Source organism: Eublepharis macularius, chromosome 3 (genome assembly GCF_028583425.1).
Source record: "Eublepharis macularius isolate TG4126 chromosome 3, MPM_Emac_v1.0, whole genome shotgun sequence".
NCBI classification, from domain to species: domain Eukaryota; kingdom Metazoa; phylum Chordata; class Lepidosauria; order Squamata; family Eublepharidae; genus Eublepharis; species Eublepharis macularius.
In genome coordinates this window covers 87898677-87917999 of record NC_072792.1, presented here as the reverse complement: position 1 = coordinate 87917999, position 19323 = coordinate 87898677, and the positions used below count along the sequence as shown (strand labels likewise).

The following is a 19323-nucleotide window of genomic DNA, read 5'->3' as shown; positions in this document are numbered from 1 at the left end:
GTTCCGGCCCAATCCGGCTTGTTCCAGCTTTTACTCCATCCCTGTTTTTTGTGGCACTGGCATTTCTTTAGTGCCCGTTCCAGGCTGTTTTGCGCTATTCTGGGAGCATTTTGGCATGGAAAAGGTTAATAAAAGGGTGCCAGTTCAGGGTTTTCATTTCTAAAATATTGTTCTGGAGTATCTCTAACACATCCCACTGTTTTTTGTGGTACTGGCATTTCTTTGGTGCCTGTTCCAGCCTGTTCTGGCTTTTACCCCGTCCCCTATAAATGGCAAATGAGGGGAGCGCTGTGTATGGTGGTTGCAGGGGGGTCGGGTGGAGTTGCTACTAAGATTAGAATCCTGCCCCAGTGTTACGGGGTGACTTTGGAGTTTCCTCCTTCGAGGTTTCTCATTTTAAAACTTTGTATCCAAAATATACTGTCGAAGCTAAACTAGTGGGATGCAGAGTCATTTCTTCCATGAACGCGCCTTAATAAAAGAGTATCACTTTTGGAGAATCAGAGGTGACTCCCCGGCTGAAGAGTACTCAAAACTACAGCCCCCATAACTCCCCGGGAGAAAGCCTCCGTGGTGACGTCAAGCCTCGAATCAAGCCGGGGGCGAGGTCCGGAGCATTTCGGCAAAAAAAACACAAACTTTCATTTCTGCGCACGCGTACTTCCCGTAGAGTACCCCCGAGACGATTCCTCTCGGAGAGCTCGAGAGCGCAGAGTGGCGCCGAGCGGCCGGTGGGCGGAGCGGTGCAGCAGCTGTCCCCCTCCCGGTCCTTGCCAACATGGCGCCTCGGAGATCTCGCTCCGCCTCAGGTTAGTTGAGACCCGCGTTCCCTCCAGCATTGCCCGCTTCGTTGCAACTGTCACTGCCAGAAGGGAGCTGGCCCGTCGCTGCTTCGGAGCCCTAAAGCGCGGAGGAACCGTCGAAACTTGCGCATGCTAAGCCTCTTCCCAGGATTCCCTCCACTTAGCCCCACTCTGCCACTCAGCTCCCCGCTAGCCTGTGTTTTTGAGAGCCCCGGTTGGATGGGCGCGTCTCCAAAGTAGGCGGCGCTTGTTCAGAGCTCCGGGCTGTCGCCTGGCGGGGGTGGGGGAGCGCCTCGGTGCGTTTGGCTCAGAAGTGTGGAGGCGGGCAGGAGGAGCAGAGCGGGCACCCTGCGAGGGCCCAGGAGGATCGAAGGCTTGCCGTCCATACAAACGCTCTCTAGGAAGTAAGGCCTGCCGAGCTCCGTGGGGCTTGTGCGTGAGATGTTCCGCCTCGTGTATTAATGTCCTCCAGAACCTTCTATCAGTGGACAACCTTGCCCAGATCTTGCAAACTGGGTTATTTTATTGAGCCAAGCCCTCTCACTTTGGGTCTTCTTCTTTTCCTACTGTCTTCCACTTTTCATAGTATTATTGCCTTTTCCAGCGAGTTTTGTCTTCTTTTTTTTTTTTTTGAAAAATTTTTATTGGGTTAGAACATTTTTATTTTTACATTACAGTCAATTTTCCCCTAATTTTTCTTTTCTAACCCCCTCCCTTTCCCCCCTTTTGTTGACTTCCAACAGCTTTCCCACCCTCTGTCTCTTTTCCCTTACTTCTATTAAGTTCCTCTGTCTAAAACAGATATACATTCTCCAATATATTAAGCAGTACATCTTTAACTCCTTTACTTATTATACACCCAAACTATACGTCTTTAGACAAACAATTTATCCCATTTTCCAGTTTTGAGTAATTCTATATAAACCTATATATCATAAACCATAAAAATTTCCCACATTTAAATCAAACAATTTGATTTGTTCTCTATATATTACTCATTTCAACTTTTTATGGTAATTCTATATAACTCCTCAGATACTCAATCAATTTAACTCTTCTATACATTCAGTTTGGTGCATATAAATCTTGTCAAAGAAAGAAAATATTGTTAGTTAGTCAATCCTCATGTTTAAACCTTATCATTAATTATTCTCTATCAATTGACCTATACATATCTATATATATCTCAATCAATTAATCTAACTGCTTATAAATTCACATTTCTCTTCCTCCCCCGGTAAAGTCACCCCTCTCTTTTATACTTTTATTATATTTCAGTAGTTCTCAAACTGCCACAGTTTTCCTCCCACCTCCCATTTCTTCTCCAGGTATTGTTTCAGCTTCTCCCAGTCTGTGTTGAACTGCCCTGAGTCCAGATCTCTCAGTTTTCTTGTCATCTTGTCCATTTCAGCCATATACAGCAATTTGTAGATCCAATCTTCAATAGTTGGTACTTCTTGTACTTTCCATTTCTGCGCATACAAAAGTCTAGCTGCTGCAGTCATATAAAAAATCAACGTCCTATGATGGGCTGGAATTCCCTCCATTCCCAAGTTTAGCAGCAGGAGTTCTGGGTTCTTATTTATTTGAAACTGTAAAATTTCACTCATTTCTCTTATTATTTCCCCCCAGAACTGCCTAGCTACCTCACACGACCACCACATATGATAGAGGGAGCCCTCATGTTTCTTACATTTCCAGCATTTATTAGAAGTATTCAAGTTCCCTAGCGCAATCTTCTTTGGTGTCATGTACCAACGATAGATCATTTTGAAAATGTTCTCTTTAATATTGATACATGTCGTTGTCTTCATTGTAGTTTTCCACAAGTATTCCCATGCCTCCATTGTTATTTCTTTATTGAAATTTATAGCCCATTTCACCATCTGTGTTTTAACTATCTCATCCTCAGTATACCATTTCAGCAATACTTGGTATACCTTGGATATTCTTTTCTTGTCTTCTTTAAGAAGGGTCTGCTCTAGTTCCGAGTTCTCTGTTCGTATGCCCCCTTTTGCAAAGTCTGAGTTGTATAAGTCTCTAATCTGTCTATACTGGAACCAATCATAGTTAGGTGATAGTTCCTCTTGCGTCTTTATTCTAAGTTTAGATACTTCAATCTTAGTTATTTCTTTGTACGTTAAACATTGTTGTTCATTATCCACAGCTCTCGGATCTATCACCTCATATGGAACCACCCACAAGGGGGGCGAGTTTTGTCTTCTCATGATGCCAACAAAGTACAAAAGCCTCAGTTCAGTCATTTTACTTCGAGGGAGAATTCAGACTTAATTTGATCCGCAAACCACTTATCTGTCTTTTTGGCTGCCCATGGAATCTATAAAACTCTCCTCCAGCACTACTATTGAAACGAATCAATTTTCTTCTTAGTAAAGAGTCCAGTAGCACCTTTAAAACTAACCAACTTTATTGTACCATAAGCTTTCAAGAACCACAGTTCTCTTTGTCAGATGCAACTTTCTTCTTGTCAGCTTTCTTCATTATCCAATTTACACATCCATACATAACAATGGGGAAGACCATAGTGTGGATTATTTTGATTCTGACGCCCAGAGAGACATCTTTATCATTAAGGATCTTATCTAGTTCCTTCACCGCTGCCTTTCTAAGTCTTACTCTCCTGATTTCTTGGTTGCACTCTCTCTTTTGGTTGTTGATTGAAATAAGAAATAGGAAACCTTGAACAAATTCAGTTTCTTCACTGTCAGCCTTAAAATGGTGTAATTCCTCAGTAGTCATTGCTTTTATCTTCTTGATGTTCAGTTGTAATCCTGCTTTGGCACTTTCTTTAATCTTCATAAGTAGTTGTTTCAAATAGTCACTGTTTTCTACCAGTAATGTGGTTTCATCTGTATATCAAATTGTTAATGTTCCTTCCACCAATTTTCACTCCACCTTCCTCTAAATCTAATCCATCTTTCCTTATGATATGCTCTGCATAGGGGTTGAACAGGTAGGAAGATAATATCCCTCCTTATCTGACAACTTTGCTGATTGGAAACCATTTTGTTTCTCCATATTCTGTCCCAACAGTAACCTCTTGTCCAGAGTACAGGTTGCATATCACAACAATTAGATGTTGTAACACATCTGTTTCTTTAATAATAATAACAGCAGCAGCAACATAATAATAACATTCAATTTATATACCGCCCTTCAGGATGACTTAACACCCACTCAGAGCAGTTTACAAAGTATGCCATTATTCCCACAACAAAACACCCTGTGAGGTAGGTGGGGCTGAGAGAGCTCCTAGAAGCTGTGACTGACCCAAGGTCACCCAGCTGGCTTCAAGTGGAGAAGTGGGGAATCAAACCCAGTTCTCCAGAGTAGAGTCCTGCACTCTTTTTTTTTAATTTTAATAACATTAACAGCTATCATCAAACTAAACAACAATATACTCAAAACCAAAGATGGATACAAGTTTGTCAGTATCAATACAAGAAACCATTAATACTTATTTTAAATATGTAACAAACAACAATCTTAACAGTAGAGATATTAATAGTAATATAACAATCTGCACAAAAGGTCACCACAAATCCCACATTTCCATATCAATAACTTCTTGGTAAGGTAGCTTTGTCAAAAGTAGATCATTTTTAGAAAGAAATTCGAGGAGAGGCTCCCATTTAACATAAAAATTCGAAGTACCAGTGGGGTTTTTCTGTAGGTATAGCTTTTCTGTTATTTTTTCCATTATTGGAAAATCCCATATCTTGTTGAACCAGGTGTTGATTGTAGGAACTGATTGTGACTTCCAAAATGAAGCAAGTGAGGATTTAGCTGCATGAAATAGTATAGTTATTAAATCCCTTCTAACAGAAGGGATATTTAGATCGTCCCAATTATCCAAAAAAAGAATTTCTGGTTTTAGAGGAATCTTATATGAAGTTATAAGTTCTACTTGATATAAAATCTTTTTCCAAAATTCTTTTACATACTTGCAGTTCCACCAACAATGTACATAATTACCTAGTTCCCCACATTGTTTCCAACATAGGGGGGGACTTTTTGAATAGATTTTTGACAACTTATAGGGTGTGAGGTACCAGTAATTAATAATTTTGTATGATTGTAAATAAAGATTGATCACATGTGTATTAAATGAATTAGAGACCCAAATTCGTTCCCAATCAGTATTTGAAATAGTGATTTCCCAATCTTTTTGCCATCTGGAATATAGATTAATATTGGGTGTGCTTGATAAGTGTATTAGTAAATTGTAAATTTTGGAAGTTAAACCTTTTCTTATGAATTCTTGAGTGGCAATAAAATGTTCAAACTCAGTTTTTGGTTTATTCATTATTTCTTTCAGCTTGATATCTTTTGAAAAATAGACTAATTGGAAGTAGGAGAACCAAGGAATTTTCTGTCCCATTTTTTCTTCTAATTTATGCTTTTCTAACAAGCCAGTTTTCGTAGCAATATCAATTAAACGAGGGTTACTGTACTGATCTTTGGTTTTTAAATTGATTATCTTATCATTATATTTTGGATCTTCTTGCGAAGCAGTGGTAGCAAAGCGAGATACGTTGGGGATTAATTTGTTTTTATATCTATCCCATATTTTTAAAATAGCTATTAAAAATGGATTATGATTAATTTCTTTGGGTCTATGATTAGATTTTTTCCAAATTATATCTTGTAATGTAATATTGAGTTGTGGAATACTTATGGTTTTTATCCAATCAGCTTGACCTTTATCTTGAGAGTCCTGCACTCTTAACCACTACACCAAACTGCCTCTCAACAGTCCATAACATTTCATGATGCACACAGTTGAAAGCTTTGCTATAATCTATAAGATAGAAACTGATTTTCTTTTGAAATCCAGTAGCCGTCATAAATTTGAAATATGATCTCTAGTGCCTCTTCCTGTTCTGATCCAGCTTGAACATCTGGCATTTCTTGATCCATGTATGGTAAGAGTCTTTGTTGTAAAATGTTGGGAATCACTTTGTTTTAGTGGGACATTAATATGATGGTCTGATAGTCTCTGCAATCTTTGACGTCTCCTTTTTGAATTGGAATGTAGATTGTTTCCAGTCTGTGAGCCATTGTTTTGTTTTCCATGTTTGTAGGCATATTCTTAAGATTTTGATGGTCTCCGTTTCTGTATCTTGAACTAGCTTTGTTTATATCCCATCTGTTTCTCCCGGATGCTTTCAGTGTAGCTTTCACTTCACTTTCTCAAATTGCAGGCTTTTCATCAAAAGATTCTTCTTTGAAAGATGCCTTTCAGTTAAAAGCATCCTTAAGATTGTACTGCAAGCTATTTTCTTTGGGAGATGTACTTTTGACCACTGCAGTATTGCCATCTGTTTACTGGAGGAGTAAGGACAGGATAATGTCCCAAATGACAGGCTTATGGCGTTTCTTTCCCTGTTCCCAATTCAAATAAACAAATTATAGTTTACTTTAGGCCTATTCACATGTGGAGGGGGGGTGTCTGTTTTTTTAAATACCAGTGCAAAAAAGGGGGGTAATAGTGTATTTTAAACATATCAGTTTAATTGCCCTTAAGGTGCTGCTAGACTCTGTTTCTACTTTAACACATGAATTCAGCTTTGGGGGGGAGTGCTACAATATAAAGTGCAATTGTTCCAGATGGGTGAGGGGGAATGTGCATCAGGCAAATAACTTATCAGGTGGTGTTTTCTGCAACACCTTTTAAAAGTATATGCCTGGTAGCAGACTGGGTTGTTAATGGGTGTAATGGCTTCCATTTCAAGGGTAGCTCAAGGCTTTTTTGCCATCCAAGTAGCCTCCTCCCACTCCAACCCAAAGTTAGCACATCTGCTGCCTGTCTTTACACCTGGGCCAGGCAGTAGTAGCAAAGAGGCAGAGATGCATATTTCCTCATCTCTTGTACCTGCTGAGTCCATGGTAGGCTCCAGGACAGTGCCCATGCAGCTCACCTTGGATCCTGGTAGCAGCAGCATGGGTGCAAGGTGCACTCTGGAAGCAACTCTTGTGCAGCCTACCTTCTGCCTTGATGGCAATGGCAAGGAGTGATGAGAGGTGAAAGCCATGGTTGTCTCCTCCCACATCCCTGCTCTGTTGCTTTAGTGTCCCAAGCAAGGCCTTGGGTTGCTTTGGTGGTGATCTTCTGTATGCTCTAGTCACAGTGACAGCTTCAGTGTAGAGTTGTTGTCCCTTGGCACACTCTAGATAGGTATTTGCAGTCAAAAGAAGTGTTTAAGGGGTAGGATTTTCCCCACCTCTTGAGGGCAAATTCCAAGCTACATTAGCAAATGGTTGTTCCATTCTGAATGTAGGGTACAGTAATTCCAGATGATTACCTCTGGCAGTCTGTAGTAGCAATGTAAAACTATAAATGAACTCTGACTGATGAAAACTTACGTTGGAATACATTTTGTTAGTCTTTTAAGTGCTACTGGTTTCATGTTTTATTGCACGAAACATCTATGCTGATACTTGTTTCCAATAATCAGAAGATATGTATGGGCAGGGATGCCCCCCAGCATTGTTTTGTATTTTGGTCCCTTTGTGTTCCATGATTCAAAAGAGTACTATGTATTCTACACCTACAGTATGCAATACCATTTCACTGTTCTTTCTATGGGAATTAAATGATTTTCTACCCAACCCAATTCCCCTTTCTCACGTAGTCCCAGAGCTTTAATGTCATTGGGTGCTAAAGTGGAAATTTTCATATTAGAATGAAAGGAAGAATCCTGTTTTTATTGATATTTTAAGTAACTCAGAAAAGTCAAGGACATTTCAGCTGTAAATAGAAATACTGCAAACCATAGATTTAAAGTAGAAAGGGTCCACATCTAAAACCACAATGCTGTTAGTTACAGGGACTTTGAGATGAGACAAGATGGTATATAGATGTTATCCATCTAATGTTTCATAAAAAATATGTTTTTGAGAAGCATGTTAATTTTCTATACAGAAACAAAGTAAGAGCTTAGTAAAAAGAAGGACCTGATTTTCTCACTATTGAGACAATGCCCATTGTGATTTATTTGCGTATCTTGACTTTCACTTACATTCATGTATTTTCTCATTATATTGGACAAAGAAAATATGCTGCTAATTCTAGAAATAGAAAGTTCCTCTCCATCCCATGGCTGGATTGCTTGAGCTTCTTAAAATGTTAAGAATAAGTTTTCATTTTTCTTTTGTAAAAATATTACTGCTTAAGAAGCAACTGAAGAACTGTTAAAATCTGGGTGCAGCTTATACTATATATCTTGCCAGTGTGTGTCTTTATGCGAAGACCTTGTGCACAGGTCTTCCCGAGTATCCATTTGCCAGCCCTCTGTGCATGCTTCCCATCTGCAGATACCTGTTATTTGTATATGGCTGTTTAAATGTGTCTATATAGTTTTTTCTGTGTAAATTGCAGTGTATTTGTGTCTTATTAAAAATTTAGTTGGAGATTAATTTTTAGTTTGTCTTTTAAAGAACATGACAGCGATGATGATTCATATGAAGTACTGGATTTAACAGAATATGCGAGGCGTCATCACTGGTGGAACCGTGTGTTTGGAAGAAATTCTGGACCTATCGTAGAAAAGTATTCTGTAGCTACTCAGATTGTAATGGGCGGTGTAACAGGCTGGTGAGATTACTTTTAAATACTGTAGTATGTATCTATTCTTATCATGTAATCCATTTTTTACACTTACATTATGTAATCATTTTTTGCATAAGAGTCTTTTAAAGGTTGTATCATTTCTCTGTAAATTTTAGGAGAGAGTCTTAATAGTAGTTTGTAGCATTATTAAGTATTACTACTTGGTACTAGTAAATAATAGTAACATTTCCTGCATGTAGCTGTCAGGAAGCCTTGAAGAATAAATATAACAACTCTTAGCAAGTAAGGAGGAAAATGGGTTGATGACTGGTCTAGAATAGAAAAATATACTTCATTAGCTACCAGCATTGTAACTAAAGCGCCCCCCCCCCCTTTACTAAAGATCTAGAAAACATGAAGAATTGCATCACAGTTGGCTATGTAAGAAGGTGACAGGAGAAACAACAGGGATAATGTGTTCTGGGCCTCAATACTAATAGGTCCAAATAAATTTGGGCTCCAGGGAATCATATCAACTGCGGATGCATTTTGACAGTCCTGCCTCATACCCCTTCTCCATAATTTCCATGTCCAGGATTCTGTAAATTCATAGGGGCAGGCTGATTCCCACTTCTCCCCCGCTTTTCCCTTTAACTGATCCTCAACTAATGCCAACATTTTGTCCTTTTAGGAGCATATTGTTCAGTTATCAACAGGCTTTTTTCTAAGGGTACAACATCAATAATTGATACTATAACTGAGTGTCACATGGGTATATGTATTTAAGAAAGTTGATTCTGCGTGCTTACTTTACAAAGACCACCAAATACTTATCTCTGAAGGCATGCTGAAGTCTTCTGCAGTTTTATCTTTATTCTGAGTATTCTTCCATGTTTCCTATTCTTGCAACTTGCCAATAGCAGGCTATCTTGTAGAGTCTTTAACATTTGGGGTTTTGAGACTTAGAATGAGAATTTTGTAACCAGTAACGAGTAGTTAGATTTCCTTATCCTTTGCATGTTTACTTGGAATTAAAAAGTTTAATCTCTGGATTCGGCTGGAATGGAAATGGTGCAGCGCGGTCAGGTCAGCTGAGTTAGAGCTCTGGACCTTGATTTCTGCCTCTTCTTTGAGGCTCAGCAATCTGAGTCTCTAAGCCCCCCCTGGAGAGGGGAGCGAAGCTGAAGCACGGCAGGGGGGCTACTGGTTGAAACGGCGGTTTTGACTGGCGACCCCCCCCCAGCCAGCTTGTTTGGTAAAGAAGAGGTGAGAGAGCCTTTTTGCTCGTTTAGCTGTGGACTCCGAACAGCAACAACAGCGCAAAGTGAAACTGACAAGCACCGAAAGAGCAGAGACCTGCGGCAGTGATTTTACTTGATATGTTTCCCTCTGATGGGTGAGATCGAACTATTTTCCAAACTGATTAAAGCGGCTTCTAGCTTGTGGGAAATTTAAACCTCCTCCCTTTCCCCTCTCTTTCCTCTTTCAACCTTTATGCGGCTGAAGACGAGGGAGGGAGGAAACTAACGTTTGAGGATCCAAACTTCCATAAAGGACACCCTTCCTAGTAAATTTCACACGTGATGAGAAAGAAAGATTGGGTTTATACTCATCTAATTATGTGATTGATTTTTATGACTTTACCTTTAAAAAGCGGTTTAATTTATAAAAGAGGAGAGAGACTGCTGGATTATTGGAATACTGGAATTGGTTAAGGGTTTTTTTCCCCTTTTTGTTTTTTTGGATTTACCCTGTCTCCTGACACCTTTCCTCCCATGGCTTAGTTTCATAACCTGGTTTTTATTTTAAGACCTTCTTCCTGTACTGGAATATTTTTGTTTTTTGCTTTCCTTTTTCTATCTCCCTTTAATTTTTAAAGTTTTCTGGCTTTAACATTGAAGTGCCCTGGATGGAATATAGAGCTGAAAATTGAGAAGTGGTCCCAGCCTCTTAGTGGAATACAAATTGTTTGCTTGATTTTTGAATTTTTCATAATGGAATACAATATGATTTGAATTGCGTAGTAGCTTTGTCTCCTTCTACAGTAATAAGAAGAGGAAGATTTTCAAGGCAACAACTTCCGGTTGGCTGAATGGAAGAATGTTATTCTTTTCTCCCGTAAGAATATGTAAACAGTGGGTGGATTGTTGAGGATAGCTGGGCAGAAAAGTTTTGAAAATAATTTGTAAATATTTGGGAACATTGTGGTTGATTGACATAAAATAAACTGCTGACGGTTTAAGTTGGTAGAATAAAAGAAGGGCGACAGGCTGGTTTTTGAAAACTAGGGTGACTGAGCTTTGAAGGGGGAAAAAAACAGATGGGTGAAAATACTTGCTCAAAATACTTGTTCAAAATGGGTCCAAAACCTTCCCCTGGGGCCCCTAAAACTGTGACATCAGCTATGGCCTTGACCCCTATACCTTCACAGCTATCAACCCAAACAATACAAACAAGCCTGGCCCAAATACTGGAACAAATAAAAACACTGAATGAGAAATTTGAGGGGTTCCAGGCTGAGATGAGAGAAGCAAAGAAAGAAACAACTGAACTAACTAGTAAGGTACAAAAAATAGAGGAAAAGACCTTGCAAACTGAAGATAAGGTTGAGAATGTAACAAAAAGCTAAAGAGAGATGGAAGTCAAAATAAATCTACAGATGGAGAAGGCAGCGTTGATACTCCAATTACAGAATATCCAGGAGAAGGAAGGAGAAAACACATTAATCTTGGTAATTGAACTACTTTCAGCAGCATTAAATACCCAGCCAGAAGAATTGGAATTAGAGATAGACATAGCATATAGGGTAAATTCAGCATATGTGAAGAAAAATAAAACCCAGGGAAATCCATGTAAAATTTGTGAGACATAGAATTAGAGATGAAATTCTTAAAGTAACACGAGAAAATCCACTGAAATACCAAGAAGAGGTGACTGTGCTGAGACACTCCATGGGAAGTGAGAATGAAAAGACGAGAATACAGATTCCTGACAGATCTGCTACGCAAAAATGATATACAATATCGATGGTTGATACCAGAGGGAGTCCTCTTTTACTTTAATGGCCAAAGGTTTAACATTAACTCGATACATAAGGCACAAGCATTTCTCCAAAAAAAGTTACTGCCGGGACAGGAGTCGGAGGAAAATAGTGAAGAAGAAAAAAGTGCAGATTCATTGGCAGAATCAGAAAAAGAAGAGGGAGCAAAAGGAGGAGTGAAAACCAGAAAGCAAATTAAGGAAGAAAATAAAGTAGTAAGAAAGACAAAAAATAATGGCTAGTAAATCTTTGGAAATATTCTCAGCGAATGTTAATGGATTGAACTCCCCCCAGAAAAGAAGAAAAACATTTTCATATTTGGAAAAATTTAAGGCAGAGATAATATGTCTTCAAGAAACACATATTAGAGATAAAGAAAGAAGACTATTGAACTGTAAGAAATTGGGATCCCCATTTATTGCAGCAGATAAAGTAAAAAAAGCATATATACAGGAAAGATTGAACCCAAAACTAGTATATGCTTGTGATCAAGGAAGAATATTAATGACGGAATTCCAGAAAGCCCAAAGGAAAATTCTGGTTGTGAATATATATGCCCCAAGTGAACAGCAAGAAAAATTCTACCAAAATCTTCTAGAGCGTACCTCCAACTTGGATTATAGTGATATATGTATTATAGGAGATTTTAATGCAGTAGTAGATAAAAATCTGGATAGGAAACATCCAAAGGATGGGGGGAAAGGCGGGAAAACTCTTCCCAAAATTTTCTTTGAACTGGCGGAGGAAATGGCCCTAGTAGATATATGGAGAACAAGAAATTTGAATTAAACTAACTATACTTTCTACTTGGACAGACACAAAAATTGGTCACGAATAGACATGTGCTGGGCCTCAACATCATTGGTGGCAGAGATGGATGAAATAGATATTTTACTGCAACTGATTGGAGAGCACAACCCCCTGGTATTTAAGATAAAAGAGGAAAGAAGACAATTTAGGTGGAGACTGAATTATAGGCCTACTAAAAGATAATTTCAAAGAATCAGTCTCCAAAGAAATGGAATGGTTCTTTAAACAAAATTTAAACAACAAAACTAACCTGGGAGTAGTTTGGGACGCAAGTAAGGCCTTTTTCAGAGGACTGGCAATTAGATACATGGCAAAGAAGAAGAAAGAGAGAAATAAAGACTATAAGGAACTGGAAAAGAATCTAAAAGAAAAGGAAGATAATTTAAAGGATACTCCTGAAAATACTAAAGCAAAATTGAAGATAAAAATACTCCAACATAAACTTAATTTGATGCTGACGGAGGAGATGGAGAAAAAAAATTAAATATGCAAAATTAAACTATTTTGAAAATGCAAGCAAACCTACAAGATGGCTGGCCTACAAATTAAGAAGAGAAAATCTCAAAAAGACATATAATGTCCCTGAGAGATGAAAAAGGAGAAGAGAAGGTGCTTCAGGAAGAAATGAAGAAAGTAGTAGAACTTTTCTATAAGAGGCTTTATGTGAAAATGAATGTACAACCAGAACAACAATAATGCTATTTGAAAAAAATGAAACTCAAGTAATTTGATGAAGAGCAGGGGAAAATATTAAATGATCCAATTACCATGAATGAAATATCACAGGCATTTAAAAAGCAAAATAACAGGAAATCACCAGGACCAGATGGTATTCCAGCCGAATACTATCAATGCTTTGAACAGATTTTAGCGCTCCCGTTTAAATGCTTGATAGAAAAAATATGGGATACAGAATTCTTACCAGAAACTTGGAAAGAAGCTATGATCTTCTTAATACCAAAAGATGGAGCAGATTTGAAAGACGTTAAAAACTATAGACCAATCTCATTGTTGAATGTGGATTACAAAATTTTTGCTTCCATACTTTCATGGAGAATAAGGAAAATTATGGACCAGATGATTCATCATGACCAAGCTGGTTTCTTAACAGGAAGACAGACTAGTCATAATATAAGGAAAATATTAAACATTTTGGAATACTGTGAGGCACATCCAGAAAAAACAGTTAGCTCTGATGTTCCTAGATGCGGAGAAATCTTTCGACAATCTCAACTGGCAGTTCATGTTTAAATAACTTGGAGAAATGCAGTGTGGGGAAAATTTCCTCAAAATAATTCAAAAAGTCTATGATAAGCAGAAAACTAGAATATTAGTAAATGGGCAATTAACAGATCCAATAGAAATTGAGAAAGGAACCAGACAAGGCTGCCCATTATCCCCTTTTTTGTTCATATTAACACTGGAAGTACTTATGGAAAAGATCCGAAACACAGATGAAATCAGAGGAGCCAAAATTAGGAGGCAAGAATATAAAGTGCAAGCATTTGCAGATGACTTAGTATTTATTCTAGAGGATCCTTTAACATCAGTACAGAGGCTCCTGCAAGAAATTGAGGAATATGGTGCTGTGGCTGGGTTAAAAATAAATATTCAAAAGACAAAGCTGATTACAAAAAACATTCAAAACTAGCAAATGGAAGAACTAGCTCAAAAATCACAAATTGCGACCGACAAGAAGATAAAATATTTAGGAATTTGGATGACTAATAGATGTAGCTCTCTCTATGAAGACAATTATATGGTCCTTAATGAAAGCAATTAAAAAAGATTTGGAAAGCTGGAAGGACTTGCAGATATCATTTTTGGGAAGAATTGCAGCGGTAAAGATGAATATCCTTCGAGAGTCCTATTTTTGTTTCAATCTATACCAATAGGGGTTCCCCAAGTATTTTTTAAAGAACTGAATCAGACAGTACGATCCTTTATATGGCAGAATAAAAGACCACGAATCAAACTGAAAGCTTTACAAGATACAAAGGAAAGAGCTGGTCTCTCCTTACCAGACTGATAGTTATATTATAAAGGTTGTGCAATGACTTGGTTGAGATAATGGATTACCCTGGAAAATGAAAGACTTTTAAATTTGGAAGGACATGACCTAATGATGGGCTGGCATGGATTTTTGTGGTACAAAAAATGGGAATATCATAAATACTTTAAAAATAATTGGATAAGGAAAGCATTAGTGTCTGGCTGGGAAAGAATAAGATATACCTTTTATGAGAAAATTCCATTATGGGTATCCCCAATTGAAGCATTTACACAACCTACTTTGAAAAAAGAGGGGAAGATGCCCACTTATAAGAGGTTACTGAAACCAGGTGGTCTATTAAAAATACAAAAGAAATGGCAGATTTAGATATAGAATTGGGCTGGTGGGGCCAGGCACAATTGGAATCTAGATATAAAAAAAGATAAGACAATGGGTTTCTATGAAACAGAAGAGAAAATTGATATGATAATGTGTGGTACCAATGTTAAAATGATAAAGAAAATATATGGTGAGCTTTTAAATGTAAAACTACAGGGGGAAGAAGTCAAAGGCAATATGATACAATGGGCAGAAAATCTGGGGCATACAATTGATTTATTGAAAGATATAGTATGATATTGATAGTATACTATTGATAGTATGATTTATTGAAAGATAGAGATAGTATGATATATGATGATATTTGGGACCCTTTTTACAATTGGATACAAAAGAACTTTGAAGGAACTTAATTCCAAGTTAAGTTGAAGACCTGTATGGACAGTGCTAAAAATGAATGGAAAAATTGTAACAATAAGCTGACCTATGGATTACAAAAAGATAATAAGAAAATATATCTGACTGAACGGTGCAATGTATTTGAATTATGTAACTTGTATTTCCTTCCCCTACCCTTCTTATTCTGTATTCCCCCAGCTATCGATAATAAAATTAAAATATCTAATAAAAAAAAAGTGTAATGAATCTCTCAAATAATTTCTCTCTGCTTTCCCCCTCTTTCTTTAAGGTGTGCAGGATTTTTATTCCAAAAAGTTGGAAAGCTTGCAGCAACTGCAGTAGGCGGTGGCTTTCTTTTGCTACAGGTATGTAGACTTTTTTAATTTTAGTATTTTTAAAAAGCTATGATTTCAATATAGATGAATTTACTTTTCCACAAAGAGATTTGGAAGGCTTTTCTATATTCAGTCAAACTAATAAGATTGGGAAGTACTCCTTGAGGGAGTATTCATAGATTGCCCCATTGCTGTAGCTCTGCTAAATGAATCACCCGTAATTAGACGTTAAATTTGTGTATAAAGATATCAAAGAATGTGGGAAGTTTTAAAATTAAAGGCTCAGTAAAAATTCCCTTAAGTTCATTTTTTGTAAATAGTCTTTAGTTACGTATCTTGAAAGTAGTTACCATGGAAAGACAACTTTTAACATTAAGACTTTCTCATTTCAGCAGAGGTAAAATTAAGAGCCAAGGGGGCATGTTTAGAGTACAAGTAAATACATTTGTAAAAAAATTAAATTAGGATTCAGTAAACAAAAAGTGATTGGTGTTATTAAAGGACAAAAATGGCAGTTTAATTGAAAGGCAGTGGGGATAGAGCCCACAGAGATAATTTTACCTTTTAAATATTTTTGTTTCCCCCTACAATCTTAATTTAAATGTTTAATTTGATGAATGCAGTTGTTTGTATATGTGAATGTTTATTACAAAATGGGATGCTGATCTCTTCTGATGGAACTATCTTTACTGAAGTTTCTAAAGAAGCTTTCAGATGGCACAGAATTCTTCACCTGATAGTAGCCACCTCACTAAACTGGTTTTGCTAATTACAGACAAGTATTGTATACTCTGTTTTTACATTGTCTTTTTCTTACTATTCTAGATTGCTAGTCATAGTGGCTGTGTACAGGTTGTGAGGTACACCTCACTAAACTGATTTTGCTAATTACAGACAAATATTGTATACTCTGTTTTTACATTGTCTTTTTCTTACTATTCTAGATTGCTAGTCATAGTGGCTATGTACAGGTTGACTGGAAAAGGGTTGAGAAAGATGTAAATAAAGCAAAGAGACAGCTCAAAAAGCGAGCAAACAAGGCAGCTCCTGAAATCAGCACACTGATTGAAGAGGTATTCTTCATTTTTTTAATGTTAAATTTGTGGGTTTTGAGGTAAGGTTTGTCAAAAAGCTAGCATTTTAATATTTGCAAATTACACTGAAGTAGTAACTGAGAGGGGGGTTAGTAGAACTGTGGTCTGACGACTTTAAATTGTCTTCCCCGGAGGTCTTCAATAGGAAGGAAAAGAAGAGCTGTCCTCCGCCATGAGTTTATTTAAATGTTCTATAGTTCACTTATAATTACTGTGCTGGTAGTGATATGCTGATTGCCATGACTATTGACAGTGACTGGATGTCAACCCATAAGCTCTCTTCAGGCTGCTCTGAAGTATATTTTACTTACTCATTTGATCATGCCATATATTACCTTCCACTGCCCCCAAGGGGCCATGGCTGTCTCTGGGAAGCTATCAGATTATAAGATCTCAGCACAGAACCATCTTCACTTAGAAATAACTGTTTATTTAAGAGCATATTATTTTTCAGTCCAATGATATTTTTGAACATTTGCAGTGTCATACTAGACTCCTATCAAAGCCATATCAAAATAAATAGGTCAAGACTTAGGTCAATTTATATTTAAATGCTGGTTCAACTTTGGTTGACCTATAGTCTCTTATACACTACTGTATAACATTGTTAATTGTGTTTTTTAAAAAATTTGCAGTCTCTCTAATGCATTTGCCCAGCTTACAAAAATCTCTGTTTCCTTTTCAGTCTACAGAATTTATTAAACAGAACATAGTGGTATCTGGTGGATTTGTTGGAGGCTTCTTGTTGGGCCTTGCATCTTAAAGGACATGATGTTTGTCTTCCTGCTGGCGCTTAACCATGATAAACAAAAATAGTAGCGATGCACAGTCTTTAGGCAAGGCAATTGGAGTCGCTCACTAATCACTCCAGAGCAAGGTGAATGGATTTTCCAGACAAGATGGAGTATTTTACATTTTAGGCTTTTGCCATCTCAAGCTTGCTGAAGCAGGCTTGCTGAAAATCTCTGCGGTATGTTCAGGTAGCATTCCTGGGGTGGGAGGATTGCTTTTTGTCATTATTTTACTGTACCTCAGAACTCTGTGTATTTATTGTTACTTCTTGATTTTCCCTTTCCCCAATTTAAGGTAATTTCCTTATTCAAGTGTTTCTCATGCTGTAGCAAATAGTGCCTATGACTAAATGTGTAGGATATTGTGCTTCATTCACAGAGCTAGCCATCCTCTGTTAGATACTGTTGCAATAAATATAATCTGTATATCTGTAATTTTTTTTTGCAAGGATGAGATAGCAAGCAATTGTGAGCCTATTAAAAAGTGAAGATCAATCTTTGACTAATCTTTGCTTTTTTGCCCTGTCATACTGCAGTTCAGTTCCTTGGGATTCTATTCTTAGGTAGGCAGAATATAGGCACATGCACCAGTAAATATCAAACAGTGCAAAAAGAATATATATAATTCTAGAAAGAGCATGTGGGTGTTAGAAGCTGTTAACAATTCAGTCGTTGACTTAAGTTACTTTCTTATAAGAATTACTTCCAAGAGCTTTAACAGAAACAAACATTGACTTTAAACACATGAGATAAAGAATGCTAAGGGAAAGCTTTGTAACAGTTGGCAAGTATGGGTAAAGAGGAAGGTGAATTGGGCAGCTCCAAAATGAAAACTTTTCTTCAGTGCAGCGATGCTTACTATGAGTTCCAAATGTTGCACCACAATGAAAATTGCTTTAGAAAGATGGATTCTGTGGATCAACAGACCTTATAAGCTACTTCTGCCAACTGATGTTCAGAACAGAATTAAAGGACTTGTGGATCTGTAAAGCGTAGGTACATGGTCTGGGCAGTGATGCTGCAAGTGCATATTCAGGCGACAATGTAACTACAGTTGCACGTACAGTAGAACTTCAGCTGTGCATTTTGACTTGTGAATGTTGTCTTACCTGAAAGAAGCTGAGTCTTCCAGAACACACATTTTCTGCTCAACTCACTTGCATTCTTTTTAAAAAATCAGTTGGTGAAGAAGCTTCAAAATACAGCTGTCTCTTGCTTTCAGAAAGAAGCCTGATAAACACTTGAACTGTAGTAAACTACAGTGTACTGTAGTAAACTTGAATATGTAGTAAACTAGGTCAAAAGTCTGAAAAATCTACCGGTATGCAGGGCCCTTGCAGACATGCTTCTTTCTCATACAGGAGAGGGAAAAATTAATTATTACTTCATCGGTGGTGGTGGTGGTGGTGGTGGTGGTAGTAGTAGTAGTAGTAGTAGTAGTAGTAGTAGTAGTAGTAAACTAGCAGTGAGTGACTCCAGTAGCTGTAGCCCACCCTTTTTTATCTGCTGATTTTGTTGAAATATTTACAGCGCATTCTTGAGGGAAGAGAGGCCAAAGTACTCTGTGAGCCTACCAGGAGTTATGCCGGCATATCTCTCTGGTGGCATACAGTTATGCCACTAAAAATGACAGCATAGCTCATAGGTATCCATTGTGTGCTAAAGTTGACACTCCCCCACGCCCAGCCCCACCCAAGTGGCCTGGCGGAGCACAGGATGCCGACTGCTGTGGGGACCAATACACTTATGCCCCTGCTGCAGCTGAGCCCCCTTGCTCATGCTCAGTCAGCTCCCCAAATACCCTACATAACCTCTAGCTGGGGAGCCCATGTCCCCAGGTATGTAAGGAGATGGCCAGAGACTTTGCTGAGAGCCTCCTGCCATGAGGACTTGGAGCGCGAGGCGGGAGAGGGGGCTCATGATGGCAAGGCAAGAGTGCACAGGGAAGATTTCACGAAATTCAGGGCGTGCCACGCTTTCATGAGAGGGGAGAACCACATCTAGATTGGCCATTGTTCAGAGTGGCGATTGGCCATTGTTCAGACTGACAATTGGCCTTGGTTTGTTTGTTCACACTGGTTACCCAATCTGAATGAGTCCCCACTTTTGACCAGCCACCCACGGTCTCTGAAGACAGCTTCAGGGT

The 19323-nt window shown here is 38.1% G+C and overlaps 1 protein-coding gene across 1 annotated transcript; it reads left to right on the top strand.

Annotated features, from left to right (window-relative positions):
- Nucleotides 1-589: 589 nt before the first annotated feature.
- On the top strand, nt 590-17672 carry FUNDC1 (FUN14 domain containing 1). The gene is made up of 5 exons (XM_054975087.1): nt 590-809; nt 8265-8421; nt 15247-15322; nt 16237-16365; nt 17072-17672. Exons 1-5 carry the CDS (start codon nt 779-781, stop codon nt 17147-17149), a joined length of 471 nt encoding a protein of 156 aa, XP_054831062.1. The 5' UTR covers nt 590-778; the 3' UTR covers nt 17150-17672.
- The last annotated feature ends 1651 nt before the right edge of the window (nt 17673-19323 follow it).